Source organism: Nomascus leucogenys, chromosome 13 (genome assembly GCF_006542625.1).
Source record: "Nomascus leucogenys isolate Asia chromosome 13, Asia_NLE_v1, whole genome shotgun sequence".
NCBI lineage: Eukaryota > Metazoa > Chordata > Mammalia > Primates > Hylobatidae > Nomascus > Nomascus leucogenys.
In genome coordinates this window covers 17599372-17624059 of record NC_044393.1, presented here as the reverse complement: position 1 = coordinate 17624059, position 24688 = coordinate 17599372, and the positions used below count along the sequence as shown (strand labels likewise).

Sequence of the window (24688 nt, the reverse complement as noted above, 5' to 3'; positions counted from 1 at the left end):
GGTGTTCCCTCCCTCCGGGGCCAAGTAGCCCTCAGGAGCTTGTGATGGTTAATTTTAGGTGTCAACCGGACTGGGTTAAGGAATAGCTAGAGAACTTGTAAAGCATCACTTCTGGGTGTGTCTGTGAGGGTGTTTCCAGAGGACATTGGCCTGGGACTTGGCGGACTGAGAGGAGGAGATCTGCCCTCATTGTGGGCAGGCACCATCCAATCAGCTGGCACCCGCATAGAACAAAAAAGGCAGAAAAACAAAACAATTTTCTCTCTCTCTCTCTCCCTCCCTCTCTTCTTCTTTCTCCTGGAGCTGGAACACACTTCTTTCTCCTGCCTTTGGACATCGGAACTCCAGGTTCTGCAGGCTTTCCAGCCTCTGGACTTAACAGCAGTCTCTGGACTTACAACAGCAGCCCCCTGGATCCTCAAGCCTTTGGCCTCAGACTAAGAATTTTATCAGCAACTTCCTGGTTCTGAGGCTTTTGGGCAGCCATGCTGCCAGCATCCCAGCAGTTCCAGCAGAAGGCCTGTTGTGGGACTTCTCAGCCTCCATGAGCATGTGAGCCAATTCCCTTAATACATCTATCTCTTTCTAGATTGATTTATTGATCTAGAAAGATTGATCCTATTGATTCTGTCTCTCTGGATAACTCTAATACAGAGCTATATATCAAAGAGTGTGTAATTCTCTGATGCAGATGACATGACTTGCTCCAGAACCCTGGGGATCCGAGTTGTGATTTTCCCAGTGAGACTTGCCATATACTTTATTCAATGTCTTTTCTAACCACCAATATCTCTAATACCATAGGGCCTGCTAGGTTGTGTGGCCAAAGCTTCAAAGGTACTTGCTTTGCAGGCTGTACCTGCTGCAGAGCTCTTTTCTGCTCTTGGTGACTCTCAAAGGCAGCAGCCTTTCCTTTTACCAGATATTTGGATCAGAGCAGTATTCTCATGTTTGGAATATGCTGCCTCTAGAACCCAAAGAAGTCTATAGGCATGGCACTTTCTTCTTGGTGGTGATGGGAGATGAAAGATAAAAACGTTTTGCCCTTACTTTTGAGGGAATGTTCTAGCATGCTTCAGAACATGGAACTCAATTTTTTAACCTATTTGGAAGTCCTTGCACTTTTGAAGAGTTTAGTCTTGTACCCTCTGAAGTGCTTGTCTTGCCAAGTCCTACATGTTCTAGCCACTTCACCCAGTCCAATTAGCATATGTCATCAATAGAGGGGACCAGCGTGATATTCTGTGGATGTCCAGCCAGTTCAGGCCTCTTCATGTTATGTCATGACAGCACCAAACAGTTGAGATAACCCCTGGGAAAGACTGCGTATGTGTACTGTTGTCCACTCCACCAAATGTGAACTGCTTCTGATAGTGTTTTTTTTTTTTTTTTTTTTGATAGGGATGGAAAAGAACACATTAGCTGCATTGATGGCTGCATGCCAGGTGCCCAAGGCTGTGCTCATCTGCTCTAGCAAAGGTACCACACCTGGCACAGAAGCTGCATTGAGGCTACTGTTTGGCAGAGTTTGGAGTAGTCCACTGTCATCCTCCAGAATATGTCTGGGTTTTGCAGGGGCAAGACTGGTGAATTACACAAGCTATGAGTGGACTACCACCTCAGCATCATTTAGGTTTTTAAGGATGGCTCCGGTCTCTAATATTCCTCTTTGGATGGATGTGACATTTTAAAAAGTTTACTCATTTGGTTGGGTTGGGGTGTTGGGGGCTATTTCAGAGGCTTCCACTGGTCTTCTTTACTCTGATAGCTCCTACTCCATGGGCCAAGGGACCAGTGTGGGAGCTGTGCCAATTGCCAACATGTCTATTCCAATTGAGGACTGGGGAGATGGCCATGGGGTTGGCCCATGGGTCTAGTGAACCCGCTGTAACCCAGACTTGGGCCAGGATCCCATTTATTTCCTGCCCTTCATATGCCCTCAATTTAATAGGGAGGCTACGATGATGCTTTGGGTTCCTGGGTAAATGTCAATCTGGACCCTGTGCCAATAGTTCTCGATGTTTGAGTGTTCCTCTTTCTCCAGCATGTGGCCATCTGTCATGGCATCACAGGGTCCTCCTAGGAAGCCAGCCTCTCCTTCAATTCATGTGTTTTAAACACTAAAACTGGTTCTGGTCTGGAAACTGAGTGAAGGAGTGTGACTTTTTTTTGAGGAGTGATCACCCTCAACTACCTGACCGGGAATGTTAAATTGTAGAAAATGTGTATCTTAGTGGTCAGACATTTCTATGTATAATATGCACAAGAAAAAGAGTCTCTAGGCATACAGCAGACTGTCAGCCATACCTACCTCTCTGTGGCAGTATTATGGGCCATTTAACTTTATCCTTTTTTGTTTGTTTGTTTTTTAAGACAGAGTTTCACTCTGTTGCCCAGGCTGGAGTGCAGTGGCACGATCTCAACTCACTGCAACCTCTGCCTCCTTGGTTCAAATGATTCTCCTGCCTCAGCCTCCCAAGTAGCTGGGACTACAGATGCACACCACCATGCTTGGCTAATTTTTGTATTTTTAGTAGAGGCGGGATTTCACCATGTTGCCCAGGCTGGTCTCAAACTCCTGACCTCAGGGTATCTACCCGCCTCGGCCTCCCAAAGTGCTGGGATTACAGACATGAGCCACCACGCCTGGCCTAACTTTATTCTTTATACTGAAGGAGTTAAAAATATGCCACTCTGGCATAGTGACTATTCTGAGTTAAAGGCACTTGAAAAACAGCAGGTACAAGAAGATTGCCTTGATCTTCCTTCTGTTACTTAAAAGCAGGACATAAAATTCCCATGTGAAAGATGCCCTCCCTTTAACAGAAAGAAAGTAACATTCTTATCTAGGACAGGAAGGTGAGGTCCTGGGAAACCTTTACACATAGACCCGTTCAACTAATCACTATCTTCCTAGTCACTTCTCCACCCGATCAACGACTCTAGCCCCAGCCCCTTTGCCTCATCCCATTTTCATGACTTATGATACTTTGTCCATTTTAGTTTATAAGCATTCATCTCTAACAGCGTCTTTGGGCCTTTGTTTCCTTATGAAGGCTCCTGTGCAGGTAAAACTTGCATTAAATAACTGTGTATGCTTTTCTCCTGTTGATCTGTCTCATGTCAATTTGATTTTCAGGCCCAGTTAGAAAAAAACTCTAAAAGGGTAAGGTAAAATTTTACCTCTCCTACAATACTTTAATGTATTTTTCACATTTTTATATTATAGCAAATATATTCTGTCATGCCAGAGATTACATATGTAATATGTGTTTTCCGTCCTCTGGAGAGATGTTCCAGAAAATTGTCTTGGCATAACTGGATGTGGTTGTCAACTCCCTGCTCTCTGAAGGATGGATATGAATATTTGACATCTCTTAAGAAGTCTTCCTAGGAAAGAATCCTTTTGAATTACAGAAGGTGGCTCCCTCCCCCAGAGGGGCCCCACTGCCTGGGGAAAGAGACTTTAATCAGCCCCTTTGTTAAAAAGTCAAACAAACACTTGTCATAAAACCCAGTGATTCTACTCCTAGGTACTCACTCAAGAGAAATAATTTTAAAAAATTAATCAGATGTGGTGATCTACACCTGTAGTTCCAGCTACTTGGGAGGCTGAGGTGAGAGGATCATTTGAGCCCTGGAGGTTGAGGCTGCAGTGAGCTGTGACCCCATCACTGTGTTCCTGCCTGGGCAACAGAGTGAGATCCTGTCTCTAAAAAACCAATAATAAAAAAAGAGAAGTGAGCACATATGTCCATACAAAAACTTATACATTCATAGTCATAGCAGCTTTATTCACGACAGCCCCAAGCTGGACACAACCCAAATATCCACCAAGTGAATGAAAGAATAAATTGGGCTATGATTCCACTTATATAACACCCTCTAGAAAATGCTCACTAATCTAGAGTGACACGAAACAGATCAGTGGTTCCTTGGGGATGGGGGATGGGGGGATGGGAGGGAGGGAGTATGAAGGAGCAAGAGGAAACTTTGGGGTTGATGAGAGCAGAGCGCTGGAACGTAAGTTCTCCCTGGGGTGGAGGTGAGGTGCGTGGGATGTTTTAAACAATGACAGGATCTGCAGTTAGAACTGCTGAGGTTGGACAGTGTCATGCGTACCCCACATTCCAGGAAAGACTTGTCTTATGTGTCCCTAACTCCAAGTGTGTGACAATGATAGTATCTTCTCTTGATTCATCTTCCCTCATTCCAGTGTTGCTCAACCCTTCTTTTTAAACTTATAACTCCTCCAAGGAACCATTTTACATTTTTTTTTTTCTAATTGTCCACCTCCCCATGAAAATAGAATACTGCAGATATACTGTGTGTCTGTTTACATACTGTGGTCTTCTGGAGGGCCGCAAATAGATGTAACAGCTAAGATGTTGGGGGCATCCTAAGAACCAATATTCATTCCTGTGGGGGCTCTCTTGCCCTGTTGAGAAATCATGACTTATTCCCATCAGAAAAAATCCAAGTAGGCAGGGAAAAAGCAGTATTGTAATGAAAATGTAAAGCTATCTGATTTGACTCTTTGACAGAAGCATAGTGACACACATAACTGCAAAAAAGTGTTTCGCCAGAACTATGCATTGACGTAGGTTCATGAAAATGGGGGCCCGAAATGAGGCAAAGGGGTTTGGCAGGCAGAGAGCTTTCAACACAGGCAGAGAAGTGGCGGAGTCTTTTCCGTGCAACTAGAGCCCTCTGCTGGGCATTTCAGGAACATCCGCCAATAAATTGAACGCAGCCCATTCATTTAGCAGCTGTTTGCCCAGCATTCATCACAGGCCGTGCACTGAGAGCTAGGCTTGGGTTTGCGGCCCAGCAAGGTTTAATAACTGAGTCAGAATCACACAGTGGTGAGGAGTCACAATGGCATTCAGAGTCACTTTTCTCTGACTCCAAAGCCCACAGTCCCCTCCTCTGGAGTTCCCAAGCCAGGTTCTTACTGGCTTTAGAGGGGAGTCCCCTCCCTGGCCTCTGAGACAGAAAGGAAGATAAGGGGCAGGTAGGAGTAGGGTAGAAGTTTGGGATATTTAGGGCATTATCACCTGATGATTTCCCTTTTCTCCTAGAAGTTGGAGCAGAAGAGGAGTGAGGATGATTTGGGTTAAGTCTTGCAGTGCTGGCTTTCTGCAAAGGGCTGTTCCACAAAGACTGAGAAAAAAACTGAGGCTCTGTAGAAACAGAGGCAGAAGTGGCAGAAGAAAATCTTGATGCTTCCCCAGTAAATTCCCATCAATGATAGAGGTTAAAGAAAATGTGGTACATATACACCATGGAATATTATGTAGCCATAAAAAGGAAAAAGATCCTGTCCTTTGCAGGGACATGGATGGAGCTGGAGGCCATTATCCTTAGCAAACTAATGCAGGAACAGAAAATCAAATACTGCATGTTCTCACTTATAAGTGGAAGCTAAGTGATGAGAACACATGGATGCATGGAGGGGAAAAACACACACTGGGGTGGGGGTCAAAGGGCAGAGGTGGGAAGAAGGAGAGCATCAGGAAGAATAACTAAGGGATGACGGGCTTAATACCTGGGTGATGGGATGCTCTGTGCAGCAAACCACCATGGCACATTTTACCTATGTAACAAACCTGCACATCCTGCATGTGTACCCCTGAACTTAAAATAAAAGTTGGAAATAAAAGAAAGAGATACTCAGGTAAGACTAAACCCCACATGAGGAATTGGAACTGGGGTGCTGTGAGTCTAACACGCATGGCTCAGGGGGGTTGGTTCCCCTAGGGAGCTGCTTCTTCCCCTTGGTGCAGTGTAGACAGGATGTTAGGGAAGAGCCCCAGGCGCACTGAGGATGGCCAGGAGTAAACCTGCCATGGCTCTAGAGGTGCCCAAAGCAGGCAACGGATGAGAGCAAGACAGTTTCTCACTCCAAGGGCAGCAAGCAGCATGTGCATCTGCAGAGCTGAGCTGGTTTCCCTGCCCTCAGGTCCCACAGGCGACGCCATGGGCTCGGATGGATGCTACCCACTCCATGGGCTGCTGTGAAGCTGTGGAACTCAAGGCCAAAGGTTCAGCATACTTTGAGAAAGCAGCAAACACTGTGGCAAGCAGCAAATAAGCCAGTCTCTCCCCTAGGGAGCAAGCGGTGACACAGGAATCACACGGAGGTCTCCTCACTCAGTGTACAGGGGCCTGCGTGACTAGCTGCTAGTTGTTTATTACCTGTGAGCAACCAGAGACATTATGAAGACTGCCTGAGGTCTCATCCAGGGGCAAGGGAAGAACTAGCCCTATAGAACAGATTTAAAGGGATAGTGGAAAATAAAAATAAAGCTGCTTTATAATTTTTTTTTTTTTTGAGATGGAGTCTCGCTCTGTTGCCCAGGCTAGAGTGCAGTGGCGCAATCTTGACTCACTGCAAGCTCCGCCCCCTGGGGTTCACGCCATTCTCCTGCCTCAGCCTCCCGAGTAGCTGGGACTATAGGTGCCCGCCACCTGGCCCGGCTAATTTTTTGTATTTTTAGTAGAGACGGGGTTTCACTGTGTTAGCCTGGATAGTCTCAATCTCCTGACCTTGTGATCTGCCTGCCTCGGCCTCCCAAAGTGCTGGGATTAGAGGCGTGAGCCACTGCGGAATTTTGTACCATGAGTACCATGAGTGATGTTTGGTCAGGACATGGCTGGGACAGCCTTGATGGGAAGCAGTGGACGATGTGGTTCCTCGCCATGGATGAGCACCCTAGTGGGCTAAGGTGCACTAAGTTAGTGCCTAGGGTCCATGCGAGCAGTATCTGTGGAACCCCATGCAACACCAGTGCCAAGGACCAGCTTCTCCCAGGAGCAGGAGGCAAGATAAATATTGAGACAATCTCTACCAAGATGGGATGGAGAAACAGCATTCTCTCCCCACCACTGCCTCAGCAGTGCATCTGTGTACCCCTCTGTCCCCCAAGTTCAGCATTCATCCTAAAGAGGAGGAGGTGAAAGGAGAAAAAACAATTCTGACTGTGTCTGAGTTCTCCATCTGAAAAGACTCAGAAGTCTCTGAATTTGATTTAGTTTATCAGCAGGGGACTAGATTAGGCCTTCTGCATCAAGCAGAATGAGGACGCAGAGTCAGACATGCAGCTGCTTGCATAACTAGCTACTAGTTGTTTATTACCTAAGAGCAATCATAGAGGTTATGGGGACTGCCTGCCTGAGGTCCCATCCAGGTGCAGGGCGAGGGCCAGCCCTATTGTACAGATTTAAAGGGATGATGGAAAATACCATGCCAATCACACTCCTGGACATGTATCCCAGATAAATGAAGATTTATGTTCACTCCAAAAGATGGACATGAATGTCCATGGCAGCTTTATTTGTAACAGCCAAAACCGAAACAATCTAGATGTCCTTCACTGGGCAAATGGTTGGTTAAACAAAGGGTGGTGCACACGCACCGGGGAATACCGCTCCGTGATAAAAAGGAAAGTCATGTTGTGGAAAGTCATTTTGGGGGGCCATGATTTTGAAAATCTGTATTCACCACAAACATAAGGTAGATGCCTCAGTGCTGTAGGTGATTTAGTTTCTTTCTTTTCCTCTTCCCTTCTCCATTCCAGTAATAACAGCTAACCCACATTGTGTGTGGGTCACTGCCAAGATCCCTTTTTATAAATTAAATTTCATTTTTAGATAATTGTAGATTCACATGCATTTGTATGAAATGATACAGGGAGATCCTGTGTACCCTTAACCCAGTATACTCCAGTGGTAACATCTTGCAAAACAATATCATAGCCAACATATTGACAATGATACACTCAGGATACAGAACATGTCAATCAGTACCAGCATCCCTCACGGTGCCCTGTTGTAGCCACCCTCCCTTCCTTCCAATCACACCCCCTCTTTAGCTCCTACAACAACTTATCTGTTCTCCATTTGTAAAATTTTGTCATTTCAAGAATGCTATACAAACAGAATGATATTGAGATGGGAACAGCATTGGGTGGTTGCAGGAGGATGGAAAAACTCAAATAAGAACTAGCCAAAGGCTGGGCGCGGTGGCTTATGCCTGTAACCAAAGCACTTTGGGAGGCTAAGGCGGACAAATCACTTGAGGTCAGGAGTTCGAAACGAGCCTGGCCAACATGATGAAACCCCTGCCCCTACTAAAAATACAAAAATTAGCTGGGCGTGGTGGCGGGTACTTGTAGTCCCAGCTACTCAGGAGGCTGAGGCAGGAGAATCACTGGAACCTGGGAGGTGGCGGTTGCAGTGAGCTGAGATTGTGCCACTGCACTCCAGCCTGGGCAACAGAGTGAGACTCTGTTTAAAAAAAAAAAAGGAAAGAAAGAAAAAAGAAGCAGCCAATGAAACAAGAACTAGGCAAGGAAATCATAGCATAACAGAAAACACAAAATAAGGGAAAGAAAATGGCTAAAACTCTGGTCAGGGTGACAGTGTCCATGACTCTTCCAGGCAAATCCAAATAAGGCAGAAAGGGGGTAATAACTGGAGTGTGGGGGGGTGTCCCTGAAATCCCCTCCTTTTCAAGGGTATTCCACCCCTTAATTAAAGAAACACTCATAAAATTAGACACCCAAACTCCATTATGTGTGACTCGTTCTCTCAAGCAGGCTCACACTTCTCTCTTAAGTGTGTACTTTCAATTTGCAATAAAAGCTTCTTGCCTTTGGCTTTATTCTGACTCATCCCTGAGCTCTTTCTTGTGATGATGCCAATAATTTGGACACCAGCTGGAGTTGGGGCCTTACTGGCATCTGGAGACCCTACTGAGCCCTTGAGCACCAATACAGTATGTAACTTTTTTGACTCAGCACAATTCTCTGGCAATTCATCCAGGCTGTTGCATGTATCAGCAACAGATCACTGAGTGGCGTTCTATGGTATCCATGCACCACAGTTTGTTTAACCCAGTGAAGGGCATCTAGATTGTTTTCAGTTTTGGGTTGTTACAAATAAAGATGTTATGTACATCCATGTCTATTTTTTAGAGTGAACACAAATTTTCATTTCTCTGGGATAAATGCCCAAGATTGAAATTGCTGGTTCTTATGGTTGTAGTTGCATAGTTTTTAAAGAAATTGTCAAACTGTTTTCCAGAGTGGCGGTACCATTTTACATTTTCATTAGCAATCTACAATGGTCAAGTTTCTCCACATCCTCACCAGCATTTGGTGTTGTCACTATTTTTTATTTTAGTCATTCTGATGGGGATGCAGTTATAGCTCATTGTGTTTTTAATTTGCACTTCTCTAATGGATGTTAAACATCTTTTCATGTACTTACTGTCGGTATATCTTTTATGATAAAATGTCTTTTGCCCATTTTCTAATTTGATTTTTTTTCTGTTAAGGTTTGAGAATTCCTTATATCAGAGGATATATAATATTTGCAAACCATTTATACAACAAAGTACTGGTACATTTTAGGTACTAGTTCTTTGTTGTATGAATGATTTGCAAATATTTTCTCCCAGCATGTAGCTTGTCTTTTCATCCTTGCAGCAAGGTCTTCTGAAGCACAAAAATTGTAATTTGATGAAGTCCAATGTTTCCTTTTATGGACTGTGCTTTTGTTGTCAATTCTTTGCCTCACTACCTAGATCCCAAATATTTTCTCCTATGTTTTTTTCTGAAAGTTTTGTCTCTTATAATTTAAATCTGAGATTGATTTTAAGTTAATTTTAATGTAAGGTGTGAGACCAAGGGTGAGGTTCTGTTCCTTCTCTCTTTCTTATCTTTCTTCTTCTTCCTTCTTTTTTCTTTTTTTGCTCATAGATGTCTTACTGTTCCAGCACCATTTTTTTTGTTGAAAAGACTATCCTTTGTCCACTGAATTGCTTTTGCACTTTTGTAAAATGTCAGTTGGACATATTTGTGTGGGTCTATTTCTGGATTCTTTGTTATATTCCATTGATCTATGTGTCTATCCATCCTCTAATACCACATAGTCTTGATTACTGGAAACTGATTCCTCCCATTTTATTATTCTTTTTCAAAATTATGTTAGCTATTCCAGTGCCTTTGCCTTTCCATACAAACTTTCAGATAATGTTGCCTGTATCTACAAAAAATCCTGCTGAGATTTTGATAGTGTTACTAGGGCAGCCCCGGAGATACAGCTGAGAAAGCTCATTATTTTCTTAAACAGTAGATAACTGAAAAAACTCATTTTTTTTTCTTAAATAGATTTTTTCTATTTCTTTATCTATAGGTAAGCTTGCTTAAAAGAACTCCAGATGGCCCTGGAGCTGCAGGACCCTTTGCCAATTATCAGAGGAAGATAAGGCCTGTGTGAAACCGGGGCAAATCTGAACCAGCGACCCCGTGTTACCTTTAGATCATTAACATATCATCATAATGCTAAAACCTCACACATAGAAGATAATTGCTGCCATTTTCTGAATATACATTATATGAAGAAGCATGTTCATGATCTGCACCTGCACATCTGGACTTCCTCCCCACACATTTACGTACCTCCCTGCCCCACATCTAACTCCTTAAAATCCCCCAGCTTCTCATACCTCAGGGAGAAGTAGTCTTTAGAGAAAGAGCTCCCTCCTCCACTCCTGGCCAGGAATAAAACCTGCTTGCCTTTTTTCCCAATTAGGTGTTACAGTAGAACTCAGTTACCCTGTAACAATAAGAATTGCATTAAATCCTTATATCAACTTGGGAAGAATTGACACCTTTACCATATTAAGTCTTCTAATCCATAAATAAGTATGTTCATTCATTTTTTTTGGATTTTTGAAATTTCTTTCATCAGCATTTTGAAGTTCTCAGCATGTAAGCCCTGTACATGTTTTGTTGGATTTAAATTTAAGTATTTTGTTTTTTGATAAATTGTAAGTGCTACTGTATTTTAAATTTCAGTGCCCATGTGTTCATTGCTAGTATAAAGAAATACAACATATTCCTGCAGTCTAGCTGAAGTCACTTATCAGCTCTAGGAGCTTTTGATTTTTGTTTTATTTTTGGTAGATCTTTGAGATTTCCTACTTAGATAAGCATGTTATCCACGAATAGGGACAGTTTTATTACTACCTTTCTGATCTGTATGCCTTTTATTTCCTTTTCTTACCTTATTGCATTGGGTAGAACTTCCAACACTGTTTAACAATAATGGTAAGAGCAGTCAACCTTGCCCTTTTCCTGTTTTCAGGGTACAACCATTCAGTCTTTCACTGTTAAGTATGATGCTGGCTGTGGAGTTGTTATAGATGCTCTTTAACAAGTTAGGACAAATTCCCTCTATTTCTCTTTTTCTGAGCGTTTTTAAAACCATGAATGGGTATTTTGTCAAATGCTTTTTCTGTATTGATTGGTAAGATCAATTTTCTTTTGTATCCAGTTAATACGTTGGATTATGTTGACTGATTTGTGAATAGTAAAACAGCCCTGCATTCCTGCAGTAAGCCTCACTTTGTTACAAGATCTTTGGGGTGTTGCTTTTCTGGCCAGAAACCTCTGTGGCCAGTGGCGCCTTTGCCCAAGTTTTGTTTGTGCTCACTGGGCTCATTCCGCCCACTCGGCCTGGCAGGCTGTGCTCAGCTCATGCTACCAGCCTGGATCCCATGTCTGCCAAAGGCAAGCCAGACATGGAGTGGCAAGCGGTGTGTGAGTGAGTGTGGGGTCTGGCCACTGTGCAGTCAGACATGTCAGCTGCTGCAGTAGGGTGGGCACCTCCAGGTGCTAGCATGGGCACTAGTTTTCTGTGAGGCTGTGGCTGGGCCAGGCACACTGCACATAGCTTCCACAGCTGGTACTGGGGAAGCTTGGAGATGCCAGGAACCACAGGGCTCCCAAAAAGGAGTCATAGCCCTGGTTTGGGGAGCTCCCAGGTCTGGGCTTCCCAAAGGGCCACAGCTATTCTTTCTCCTCACCCTCAGTGTAGTGAGCAAGGGGCATGTTTCAACCCTGTTTGTGTTAACAGCTCTTTTAGCCCTGCCATTCAGTGGGTCCCAAGTTCTTGTCCTATAACCAGGAAGAATGAGGTACTCAGACTAGTGGAGGGTGAGCAAGATGAAAAGGAGCTTTATTGAGCGATAGAACAGTTTGGAGGAAACCTGCAGTGGGTAGCTCCTTTCCACAGCCAGGGTGTCCTGATGAGTGTTCAGCTCCTAGCAAAGAGGAGACCCTGGAGTGGGAAGCTCCTCTTTGCATGCAGGTGGTCCCATTGTCTCGGCAGCTCTCAACAGAGAGGTGGCCCTGGAGTGGGTAGCTCCTCTCTGCTGTTGGTCATCCCAATGTCTGCTCAGCTCTGGTTGAACCCAGGGGTATTATGGGCTTCAGAGGGGGGAAAGTGTGTGCCAGCTGGTCCATGGGCAGGCCCAGAAAAGGCACCACAAGCTTCCACTTGGGTCCGTGGGGCTGGCAACCCGACCCCAGCCTTCAGGCCCTCCCTGGCCTGAAGGTGGGGCCTCACTGGGGACCTGCCCCCTTCTGCCCAGGAGCCTATCTGCCTCCTGCCACTGTCCATGGCACCCAGGCTGCTCACAGCAAGGGGCACCTGCAGACCAGTGCAAGCCGCCCTTAACTTCGTCATTGTGTATACTTTTTTTTACATTGTTGAATTCTACTTGCTAATTTAAAAACATGTTGCATCTATATTCATGATATTAGTCTTTTGTTTTTTGTACTATCTATCTTTTTTGGGTTTGAGTATCAGATTTAGTACTAGCTTCATAAAATAAATGGGAAAGTCCACCCTCATCTTCAATTTTCTGGGAGAGATTTTGTAGAATTAGTGTTAATTCTTTATTTTAAAGTTTTGGTAGAATTCTCCAGTGAACTCTCCTGGTCTAGGAGATGTTTTTAAATTTTAGTTTTAAAATTACAAATTCAGTTTTTAAAATTCCATTTCATATTGGGTGAGTTTGTAGTTTTTGAGGAATTGGCTTATTTAATCTAAGGTGTCAAATTTATGTGGGTAGAGTTGTTTGTAGTATTCCCCTACTATCCTTCTGATGTATACAGAGTCTGTAGTGATATCCCATTTCATCCTTGATGTTTCATTCCATTTCACCCTCTTTCTTTTCTCTCCTTCTTACTGGTTGTGGGAATGGGAATTCCAGCTTCTCCCTAGGCCTCTACTAAGACCTCCCTGACTTGGGGGACAGTTGGGTGGGGCGGCTCATGACTGCTCCCCAAGTGGCCTCTACTGACACAAGGGGTGGTGGCCTCATTACCACTAGTTGGTGGTGAAAGTCCTGACCCCCCTCTGGGTTTTCTGGGACACTGCCCCAGCAGAGCAGAGAGGGGCACCTCATAACTGCTGGATGGGAGTGGAAGTCCAGGCTCCCCCACTGTCTTTACCAATATTGCAGGGAGCCCATGGGGAGAATTGGGGTGCCTCTTTACAGCCTGGTAAATTCCTGGGTGGAATTCTAGGATCTCCACTCTGCCTTTGCTTGTGCAAGTGTGGGTGGGGCCACAGTCTTTTCTGTGGTGTTCAGCTGAAGTAGAGAGGTTATTGTCTCAAGGTTTTCTGTCTTGTAAGGCTGCCCATTTTCTGCTTTGTTTTGTTTTGCTTTGTCTAGAGGGAGTAGGCTTTTGTTGGGGCTTTTCCCCCCATCTCAAACACTAGAGTTTCCAGGTCGCAGGCTTCTTCAGTTCTAAGTCTGGGATATATGAGGCAAAATGAAAGCCGGGAGAACGCACTACGCAGTCCCAAGTTTCCTAGCTGGTCTGCCTCCTTTTCTCTACTTTTCGGAATATTCTTATACTTGCTTTATATACAAACTAAATCTACTGAAAAAAATACAATAACCAAAATAAATGGATGGGCTCAATAGCCAAATAGAGGAGACAGAGGAAAAAAAAAAATCACTGAACTGGGAACTATAACTACAGAAAACACCCAGCCTGAAAAACAGAGAGAAAATACATTGAAAAAAATGAACGGAGCTTCAGGGACCTGTGAGACTATCACAAGGTCCAATGTTTGGGTCACTGAAGTTGCAGAAGGAGAAGAGAAAGAAGACAGGCTGAAAAGTTATTCAAAGAAATAATGGCTGAAAGTTTCCCAAATGTCCAGAGTTTTCAGTTGTCCTTACTGGGAGGAATAGGGAGAAGCGTGTCTGCTCTATCTTCCTGAAAGCTAAAGAACCAAGCACTCCTGGATGGAGACCCAGGGTCTCCAAGCTGGGAAGAACACTGATAAGGCATGCATAGAAGCAGTCCTGGGAGGACTCTGCCACAGGCACAAACACCACTGGACACCCAAAGCCATACTGCTGGACGCTGGAGTCCATTGCTCCTTCTAAGAAGAATCGCTAACTTTTCTGGGGTCTTTGTACCTTTAGCCCCTGATTCAAAGTCTTGGGGAGGCTCACCTGAGTGACCAGTCACAGGGAGTGTGCCCAGGCCCTGCCTGTCAGCAGGTGTGGAAAGGAAATGTGCAGCATCCTGCAGCATCCCTGGTGGAAGCTGGAGCCTGTCTTCCATTAAGCCATACTCACTGGGGGATTCCTCAATTTGTCCAATTAGGAGGTCAGTGCATGAGGTTGCAGTACCCCCACACCCCCGCAACACTCAGTTTTACTGAACTTCCTAATATTTGCCAATATAATAGGTGTAAAATTATATCTCATTGTTGCATCAATTTGCATTTCTGGGATTATTAACATTTGTGAGCACCCCTCATATGAGTGTTAGCTTTTGAGAGTTCTCATTCTGTAAATTGCCTGTTTATATCCTAGGTATATTTATGTTTACTAAGCTTTTGAATGGGAGCTTATTTCCCTGAGTGTTACAGACATTTGAGACAGTTACATTATAAAAGTATATTGCTGAGTGAAGAGATATTCATAAGACATAGTTCTTCAATAATTCCAGATTTGAAAAACAACCATATTAAACGTTATTATTTCTGGGAGGTGAGATTATCTGACATTTGTTTCTTCTTCTACTCCTTCTCTCTTCTCCTTCTCTCTTCTCCTTCTCTCTTCTTCTCTCTTCTCCTTCTCTCTTCTCCTTTTTCTCCTTTTTCTCCTTCTTCTCCTTCTTCTCCTTCTCCTTCTTCTCCTTCTCCTTCTCCTTCTCCTTCTTCTTTTGACAGAGTCTTGCTCTGTCACCAGGCTGGAGTGCAGTGTTGTTTCTTCTTTTGAATGGATACATTCAACTTTACCTGAGCTCTTTGCTCCAGGAAAATAGGAATGGGTAAGAAATGCTCCACTCTTGTGTGTTTCAGGAAATGGTTAATTGCAAAGAACACGCCTTCCCTATATGGCTTAGACCACCCTTCCCTTAACGACTCCCTCGTGTTATGAAACCCCAAGTCTTTTTTAAACATGTTTCTAATTAATGAACATTCTCTCTATTGCAGTAGCCTACATACAACCATCTCCTTAATTGTCAGGTGCATATGTCCTATGCACATTTTTTTAATATAATTTTCATACATAATGATTGTAGTTTCTATAAAATTTTGAAAAGTACTGGTCAAGTATTTTGTAGAATATCCCTCAATTTGGGTCTGTCTGATGTTTTCTCATGATTAGGCTAGAGTTATGCATTTTGGGAAAGAATATCATGGAGGTGATGTATCCTTTTAATCACTTCATATCAGGGAGCATATGATATCCACGTGACTTGTCACTGGTGTCGTTAAACTTATCACTTGGTTCTGGTAGTGTCTGCCAGGTCTCTTCACTATGAAGGTACTATTTTCCTCTTTCTATACTCTATTCACCAAATATAAGTCACCAAGTGCAGCCCACACTCAAGGGGAGGGAATGAAGCTCCTCCTCTTTGTATCAGAATGTGTAAAGATCTCTTAGGCTTTAAAATCTATATATTATTGAGTTGCTTCTCCTGTTCTGCTTTTTATTTGTTAAGGAACCAGATCCTCTGTTCTACTTCCCCACACCTAGGCTTGCTGATTGCATCTCTGAGAAGTCATGCAACATGTTCCTTTGTTCCTGCCATTTCATGTACATTGGTACCAAAGGCTTGACTAGCTTTATTTATTTATTCATGATGGAGTCTTGCTCTGTCACCCAGGCTGGAGTTGCAGTGGTATGACCCTGGCTCACTGCAACCTCTGCCTCCCAGATTCAAGTGATCCTCCAGTCTCAGCCTCCCGAGTAGCTGGGATTACAGGCATGTGCCACCACGCCCGGCTAATTTTTGTATTTTTGGTAGAGGTGGGGTTTCGCCATGTTGGCCAGGCTGGTCTCGAACTCCTGACCTCAGGTGATCTGCCCACCTCAGTCTCCCAAAGTGCTGGGATTACAGGTGTGAACCACCACACCTGGCCTTGATCAGATTTAGATGCAAGTTTTGAACCTGAATATATGGTGGTACATTCTTCCATCAGAAGGTAGGTAATTATTGTTGCTTCCCCCACGTTTTTTGAGACAATTGTTTTTGAGACATCTGTAGCCAAGGCTGGAGTACAGTGGCCTTGGCTTACAGCAGCCTTGACTTCCTGGGTTCAGGTGGTTCTCCCACCTCAGCTTCTCAAACAGCTGAGACCACAGGCGTGCACCACCACGCCCAGCTAATTTTTTTGTATTTTTAGTAGAGACAGTATTTTGCCATGTTGCCCGGGCTTGTCTTGAACTCCTGGCCTCAAGTGATTTGCCTGCCTCAGCCTCCCAAAGTGCTAGGATTACAGGTGTGAGCCACTTTGCCTGGCCTCCCGCTTTTTTTTTTTTTTTAATGTTAGCAGCTGTTGATGATCATTGCCCAGCTCCATTAATGCATTAGGGATTACACAATGGTAATATACTTATTTTAACATGATTTCTTCATTTGCTGGTTGTAATACTTCTGGCAAGAGAAACATTCCCCTCAAAATTATTTGGTTACCCTGAGGAACGATTCATACAGGAAAGGCAGAATTCATGATTCTTTCCCTTTATTTTCCAGGTTTCAAAGCATCCTCCAAAGGTGACCAGTGCTTTCCTTTTGAATGATTGTTTTTGTTGCTGTTTTGCATTCCCAAAAGAAATACTACTGATTATGGTTATTATTCTTTCAGTACCTTGTTGGATTCTATTTCCTAGAGTTTTATTTAAGTGTCTCATGTATATTAATAGATTAAATTGATTTATATCTTGTGGTGACTTCCTGATTTTACACACACACACACACACACACACACACACACAGAGACAGAGAGAGATTGTGTTCAAACCATTTCTAATTATAATCTCTGTGGGTACTGAAAGAATCATGCATTTATGGGTATGAAAAAAATTACCTCTGAGAGCAAGCATTCAGTGTACCCAATAAAGCAGAAACTCTTGCATAATCACAAATAAAGGTGCCACAGAAATTTATGGGAAATGGGGTCTTGCATTGCCCAGAGGAAGTCACTAGGGACAGATGTTCAGTAGCTCCTTCTGCACACATACAGTTCCATTTTAGGGAAAGGGGTTGCTCTTGCTCTGTCTACAGCCTTATGGGGGAGACTCCACATCTTTGTTCGTCCAAAGTATTGGTCTTGGGAACCAAACTGAAAGTGCCTTGAAAAGGACATTTGCATAGAGATTGGGGGTGGAAGGGGGAGAATGTCAGGTGGAATTGACTTGTGCTCTTGTAAGGTAGAAACAAAACACTGAAGAATCGTATTAAGTGTTCCCAGACTGTCCTAGACTTGGTCTCAAGGGAATGGCAGGCAAGAGAAGGCCTTGGCTTCCTATCTGCTGGGTCCAGGGCTGGAGAGTGGGCATTTGCTTCCTTCTCTGCAACAGGGTGCTGGAAGGCAGGCCAGGAATGTGCATCAAAGTGCACAAGAGATGATTCTAGAAACTCTGCTCTTGCCAAGTATAGCCTGGCCAGCAGGCAGCCTGGTACTCTAAGAGGTAAGTTCCTTGAGAGCAACTAGGAAGAACATGAATATTTTGTGCTGATTTGGAAGAGGCGAGAAGAGTGCAAACTGATGTAACGAAGGTCAATAATGTAGATGCCAGAGAGACCTGTGTGCAAGTCACGGTCTTTATGGGATCTGGGCTTCTCTATAACTCCAGTAATTTTTTTTTTGAGACGGAGTCTCGCTCTGTTGCCCAGGCTGGAGTGCAATGGCACGACATCAGCTCACTGCAACCTCCGCCTCCCGGGTTCAAATGATTCTCTTGTCTCAGCCTCCTTACAGGCATGCGCCATCACGCCTGGCTAATTTTTGTATTTTTAGTAGAGATGGGGTTTCACCATATTGGCCAGGCTGGTCTCGAACTCCTGACCTAGGTGATCTGCCCGCCTCAGTCTCCCAAAGTGCTGGGATTACAAGAGTGAGCCACCACGCCTGGCCTAACTCCAGTAATTTTAAGGAATATCTATCAGCCTTGTTTTCCTCATCTTTAAGATGAGCATGGAAAGAGAACTTATATTGTAGGCCTGTTTTGGAGATTAAATGTGATATGGCATGCATACCCTTGCCTGCTGCATAACAAGATCCTAATAAAAGCCATTGCTTCTATTATACAAGATACTTTGCTAGGTTCTTTTAATTAAGTGTACCAATGAACATATTTGTGAGGTTAGTATTGATATCTTATTATTTTATGTCATCTTTATTTTAATAAGAAAATGGATGCTCAGAGAAGTGAAGTCAGTCATCCAACATTAACAGGTAGGTGGTGGAAGTGCTGGGGTTAAATCCCAGATCTGCTTTCCATCCCCTGTTGTGCTTCGCCAATACGCCATATTGCCAAAAAACCCAGACTTGGACATTAACTGTCTTTGAATTCTTCACAGCACTCAGCCCCATGAAAGGGCCTTAATGACTCCACAAGAAATAAATGTTGAAGAAAAATGGACTCCAGCCTCCTAGGCCCAGGATTTCTTGATGTTTCTTTGGTGTTTGGGAGGACACTATATTTCTGCAGCTTCAGGATGACTTATGTACTCTCTGGCCTGTATTTGTTCCTAGCACCCCTGGTTTGAGTTTACCAGAAGCCAGTGTGAGATTCAGGGGCCAATGTGTACCATCAGAGACAAATATTGGTTATCAGGTGGGAGGTCCTGTCTAAAGTGAAGCTGTGCTTGGAGCTCAGATACTGACTCCATGTGAATGCAATGGATCTTGTGTGTTAGGAGGACAAGACTCCAGGAATAGAAATTCAGTGAGACCTCACACCAGAGCTCTAGGCAGGGGTGGAAAAGCCCCAGGCAAGGAGCTGGGCTATAAGCAATTCTTGATCCTTCTGTTCAGAGTGTGCAAAATTTGCATGGTGTTACCCCATGCAGAGACCACTTGGGTTGTGTGCCTATGGACGTTTCAGGGCACTTCTCAAAGCAGGGAGCTAAGCTGAGGGGCTTGGCAGGGGGCAGACTCCACAATAAAAGGCTTACTGGATGTCTGTGAGGGCACACTCAAGACAGGAGGGAGTCAGCAGGCCCAGCTGAGAAAATTCAATCTCAACCTTCTCTAAAGACATTCTCTGAAGACACATGCTTTCTTATTTTTCACTCATTCTTTCCTGACCTGAGCTGGCCCTACACTCATACTGTATCCATCATTGTCTTTGGCTTCTAAGGATGTGCTGATTGCCCTATAGATTGACATACAAAGTTCAGAACAATAAAAATGGAAAGGCATTATAGTATTATCTAAATATGCCTCCTCAATTTAAAGATTAATAAAATTGGGCTAGACTAGGTCACACAGTTGGTTAGAGGCAATGTCAAGATTAGAAGTTGCCCCATTCTCAGTGTGCTGTTCATCATTCCAAATAAAATCAAAACAAGGTATCTTTAAAAGTTTCTCACTAGAAATGACGATGAAGAGAGCACCATCAATAAAAAAGACAGACGTGCCTGAAAGCCCCTTCCCTGCCCTGCCCTTTCCAGTTTCCTGTGGATTCTCAGACCATGAAAGGTTAGAAATGTTAGCTGCAGAGAGAAAAGAAACATAACACGAACATATTTTCCTATCAGTGGATTTTCCCCTACAAGATCATTTTTGATGAGCAGCGAAGAAGCTAATGGTTAGGAGCATGGCCTCTGGGGCCAGACTTCCTAGACTCAAATCCTGGCTCCATGTCTTACTAGGTATAGGACCTTGGGCAAATTAACCTCTGTGCTTTGGTCTACCCATCTGTAAAATAGCGATAACAGTATCTACTTCATAGGTTATTATGAGGATTAAATAACCATTTCATCATATCTATATCTATCTATCTATCTCTACCTATATATGTATATATATCCTAGAATAGTGCTTGGCATGTAGTAAACTCTGCTATAGCAGAGTTTTCTATTATTGACAAATAGCAAGATATTCTGCCCTTTGGATGTGTGATAATTTCTTTAGCCAATCCCTTATTGTATATTTGATGGCCTTCAGCTTTTTGTTGTTATTCAAAGGAGGATAAATTATCACTAAATCCATTGGAAATAAATGTCTACACTCTCCAAATAATCCATGTGAGAGGTACAATGGACGGGTAGGTGCCATTTCCTTCTTGTTTTTTTCTGGTAGCAAAGTAGGACAGGAAATGTAGAGTCTAGTTGGGTGGCCATATGCCCTGCCAGAATTCACTGGGGAGTTCTACTATTAAAGGAAGAAGGGAACCATGGCTATTGCAGGGCTATCAGCAGACCCTGCCACAGCTTTTAACATCCATCCCATCTCCTAGACTACAACTCCGTGGAAGTTTGGTTAAACAAGGTAATCACAGGACTACCCTTATGTTGTCACACTTTAGTGGATAAATTTTTAAAAAAATCTGGATCTATTTTTGTCATCCCTTAAATTTCAAACTCCCTTTGTCACCTGGTTTTAGGTACATTTTTTTACAAGCCATACATAGTTGGATTTAGTTTTCTAACTCACTGTTAAACTACCTCTGTCTTTGATGTAGGAATTCAATTTGTTCATATTATTTGTGATAACATTTATTATTGATTCTTTTTCATTTTTACTTGTTTAAAGTCTACTGTACTTTTCTTTTCCACTTTCCTTACTTTTTCTATCTTGGTCAGTGTTCACTTTATCATTTAAAAAAATTTAGGAGAAATTCTACTAGGAAACAAATGGAAAAAGACAATCAAGAAAATCAAGGGTAGGCCTAAATGACTAGTGGTATGGATACTTGTAAAAAGTCATTAAAGAGACTTGAACTACAGAAAAATAGATAAATGTAAAAAAAATCTTAGCTATAATTCTTACTACAAAACATCACCTTTGTTAATGTTCTAATGCATTAAGACTTTTCTTGAAAACAAGATATTCTATGAACAGATATTCATATGGATATAAATATGCATATACATGATATAAATAAAAATAACCCATTTAAGAAACATGAAGGCTCTCTTTTCTCTCCCTAAATGTAAGTCCCTCCTTCCTCCTAAAATGTAACTGATATTGTAGATTTTGTGTTAATCATTGATTTGCTTTCTTTTTTAATTTTACTACTTATATATGTATCCCTGAACAATGTATTCTTGGTTTGTTTTTGAACTTTATATAAATAACATAGTGTCTATATTTTTCCCTTTTTTTAAATTCAACATCACTTTAAGATATAACCATGTTGATGTGTTTAATAGAGTTTCATTCATTTTCATTGATGTATATTATTTCTACCATATGACTAGGCCAACATTTATTAATTTAGTTTATTGTTAATCAACATTTGGATATTTTCTTTAAATTTTTTTTTTACAAAAACTATTGCAATGTTGCAGTGAACATTCTTGTACAAATTTGTGGGTGCAGATGTGCAAGAGTTTCTGTAAGGCAATTTTTTTGTGTGGTGAAACTACCGGTATTCTGGATAAGACTATTTCCTGTCCTTTCACTGATACATTGTAGGGAACTTAGCATCTCTGGCCTCCCATCTACCCAGATCCTGTAGCATGTCAATGGATGTGACAATCAAAACAACATATTTCCAAACACACTTTAGGAAGCCCAGCTGAGAATTATTGTTTTATGGTATGTATCTAGAATTGGAATTGTTGGGCCACAGGTTATGTGACCGTTCAATTTGCACTTATAAAATGTATTGTTGTGTTCCCATGTGTAAATCCAACATACACATAATTTATGTTATACAGCACACTTGTATCCTATGTAACTATATATAGCCCAATATACTTCAGGAAATCTTCACACATATTTAACGCTATTGTGTCAATGACTTAAATAATTCATAGTTTTACAAAAGGATCATGTTTCACATTCTATTAAGAACAAGTCATTTTCTAATCTTTTCTTTAACTACTCTGATATTACATCTGAAAGATGACTTCTACTTAAACATTTTATGCACAAGAACATTTTAAATTCATATACCTTAAAATTAATTTTTCCTCCACAGCTCTGAATACTTGCTGAAAGCTTTCACATGTTCAAGGCATTCATGTGGTTTCACTCCTATGTTAATTTTCTAATTCCTATTTGTTATAACCTACAAACAAATACTTTCGTACATGTATTAACACCTTAGTGTTTCTGCCCTATGATTTTGCTGATGTTCGATAAATTTGCCTTGAAGATGCAGGTTTCTGCACATGGAGGGTGTTGATGGGAGTTTCCTTCTTGTGTGTTTTCCTTTGATGTTTGGTGAGGGCTGACCTCTGGCTGAAGGTTTTTCTACATTCATTACATTTGTAGGGTTTTTCCCCTGTGTGAATTCGCTCACGTTTTGTGAGGGCTGACTTTTCATATGTTTTCCCACACTCAGGACATCTGTAGGGTTTTTCTCCTGTATGAGTTCTCTGATGCACGACAAGGTTGGATTTCACACAGAAAGATCTCCAGCACTCATTACATTTAGGGTTTCTCACCATGTATGAGTCCTTCGATGCTGAGTAAGGTTTGATTTCACACAGGTTTTCCCACATTCATTACATTTATATAGTTTTTCTCCCATGTGAGTTCTCCAATGTACTGTGAGGGCTGATTTCTGGCAGAAGGACTTTCCACATTCATTACATTCATATGGTTTTTCTCCTGTGTGAGTTCTCTGATGTTCAGCATAGTTGGACTTCACAAAGAAGGATTTTTCACATTCATTACATTCATAGGGTTTTCTTTCCCTGTGTGTGTGCTCTGATGCTATCTGAGATCTGTTTTTTTATGGAAGCTTTCTCCACATTTATTACAGTCATAGGTTTTCTCCTTTTTGTGAACTCTCTGGCTTTGTGTAAGTTGTGACTTCCTACTTGTGGCACCCCCACTTTCATTACACCCATTATTTTTTTTCCCCAAGTGCCTTCTCTGAAGTTGAGTGTGTTTCAACTTCTCAAAGAAAGGTTTCTCACATTTATTACCTTTACAGTTTTTCTCTCTTGTTTTAATCTTGTTTTAATTCTCTGATTGGGAGTGAGGCAAGATTCCTTCTTTAAGACTCTTTCACTATCATTACATTTGCTGGGTTTTCCTGTTGTATGGGTTCTCTGATGTTGAGTAAGGCATGCTTTTTCATGAAAGAATTTCCCACACTTCTTACAATCATAGATTTTCTCTCCTGCATGAGTTCTCTCATTTTGAGTATGGTATAGCTTCTTCAAGGCTTTCTCATTGTCTTTACACTCGTCAGGTTTTTCTCCTGTGTACATTCTTTGATGTTGGGTAAAGTTTAATTTCTTGCTAAATTTTCCAAATTCATTACATTCATAGTGTTTCTCTCCTTCATAGTGTTGCCTGGGCAACACTGCAAGACTCCATCTCAAAAAAAAAAAAAGATACTGACAATATTTGTATAGTAGTTACTATACAACAGGACTGGTTCTAAGTACTTTGTATGTCTTCCTTCATTTAATCTTTAAAATAAAGCCAAGCATAGCTACTATTATGACTTCCATTTCATAGAAGAGGAAAGCGAGGGGAAGACTGAGCAATGTGGTGGAGCTGGGATTTGAACCCGGGCAGTCCGGCTCCAGATCCATTCACTTGAGCACTGTGTTAATATTTTTCACTTTTAAAATGAGGCACAATTGCATAACCCCTGAAAAGCTTCCCCGTACTCCTATAAAATCAAGAGTAGGTAGTGGGTAGCATGTCCCTAAATTCCAGATGTGGAGATGGGTGGGGTTTGAGGGCTCTGCAGAATCTAGGAAGAGGGGCTGAAGAATTAGGGGCATGGGAGGAGTTTTCGAGAGGAGTGGCGATAGTATCTTCCCCGTCATGTGCACCAGGTCCTCACCTGGGAGTTCCTCCTCCCCCGCAGCCGGCCTCCTGCCCACCATCCTCACCATCCTCAGCCCAGCTCACCATCCTCAGCCCAGCTCACCTCTGTCCTGTGACAGCTGGCCCACACCTTCGTTGACCGACGGTTCTTGGCAACCTCGAGATGATGAGTTATTCAGGGCAAAAGAATCGGGAATTGCTTCAAGAGCAAGCGTTTACAGACTTGCCTGTTTCCCGGACGTCCTTGGTGCAGCTGTGTGTGTTTTATCAGAGGGTGGGGACCTCCCAGGTGAGATTCCTGCTTCTGGCGTTCCCTCCTCACAGGAGCAGGGTGACCCTGGCTGGGGAGAGAGGGAATAAATTCAGATAACTGGGACCTTCAGCCAGTTCCAACTCTCTCTTGGAGTTCACTGTCTCCTACAACAGAGGCTTTCAGTGTGGACCCTGGACCGGCAGCATCAGCATCACCTGGGAACTAAATAGAAAGGCAAATTCTTGGGCCTCTCCCCAGACCTACTGAATCAGAAACGCTGGGGGTGGGGCCCAGTCGTGGGGTGGGGTTTAACAGGCCCTTCAGGTGATGCTGATGCATGCGAGTTTGAGAACC

The 24688-nt window shown here is 42.7% G+C and overlaps 1 protein-coding gene and 1 long non-coding RNA gene across 2 annotated transcripts; one reads left to right on the top strand and one right to left on the bottom strand.

Annotated features, from left to right (window-relative positions):
- The first annotated feature begins 311 nt into the window (after positions 1–311).
- LOC115838006 lies at positions 312–11508 on the top strand. Its single transcript, XR_004033071.1, has 3 exons — positions 312–552; positions 1402–1479; positions 10201–11508. It is a non-coding gene; the product is annotated as an uncharacterized LOC115838006 (long non-coding RNA).
- Positions 11509–23108: 11600 nt separating this feature from the next.
- Positions 23109–23602, bottom strand: LOC100592016 (zinc finger protein 501-like). Its single transcript, XM_012511777.2, has one exon. The coding sequence runs from the start codon at positions 23508–23510 to the stop codon at positions 23187–23189; it is 324 nt and encodes a 107-aa protein (XP_012367231.1). The 5' UTR covers positions 23511–23602; the 3' UTR covers positions 23109–23186.
- Between the last annotated feature and the right edge of the window lie 1086 nt (positions 23603–24688).

Coding starts and splice junctions, on each gene's coding strand:
- LOC100592016 (XM_012511777.2), bottom strand. CDS start 23,510: ATGTACACAGGAGAAAAACCTGACGAGTGTAAAGACAATGAGAAAGCC.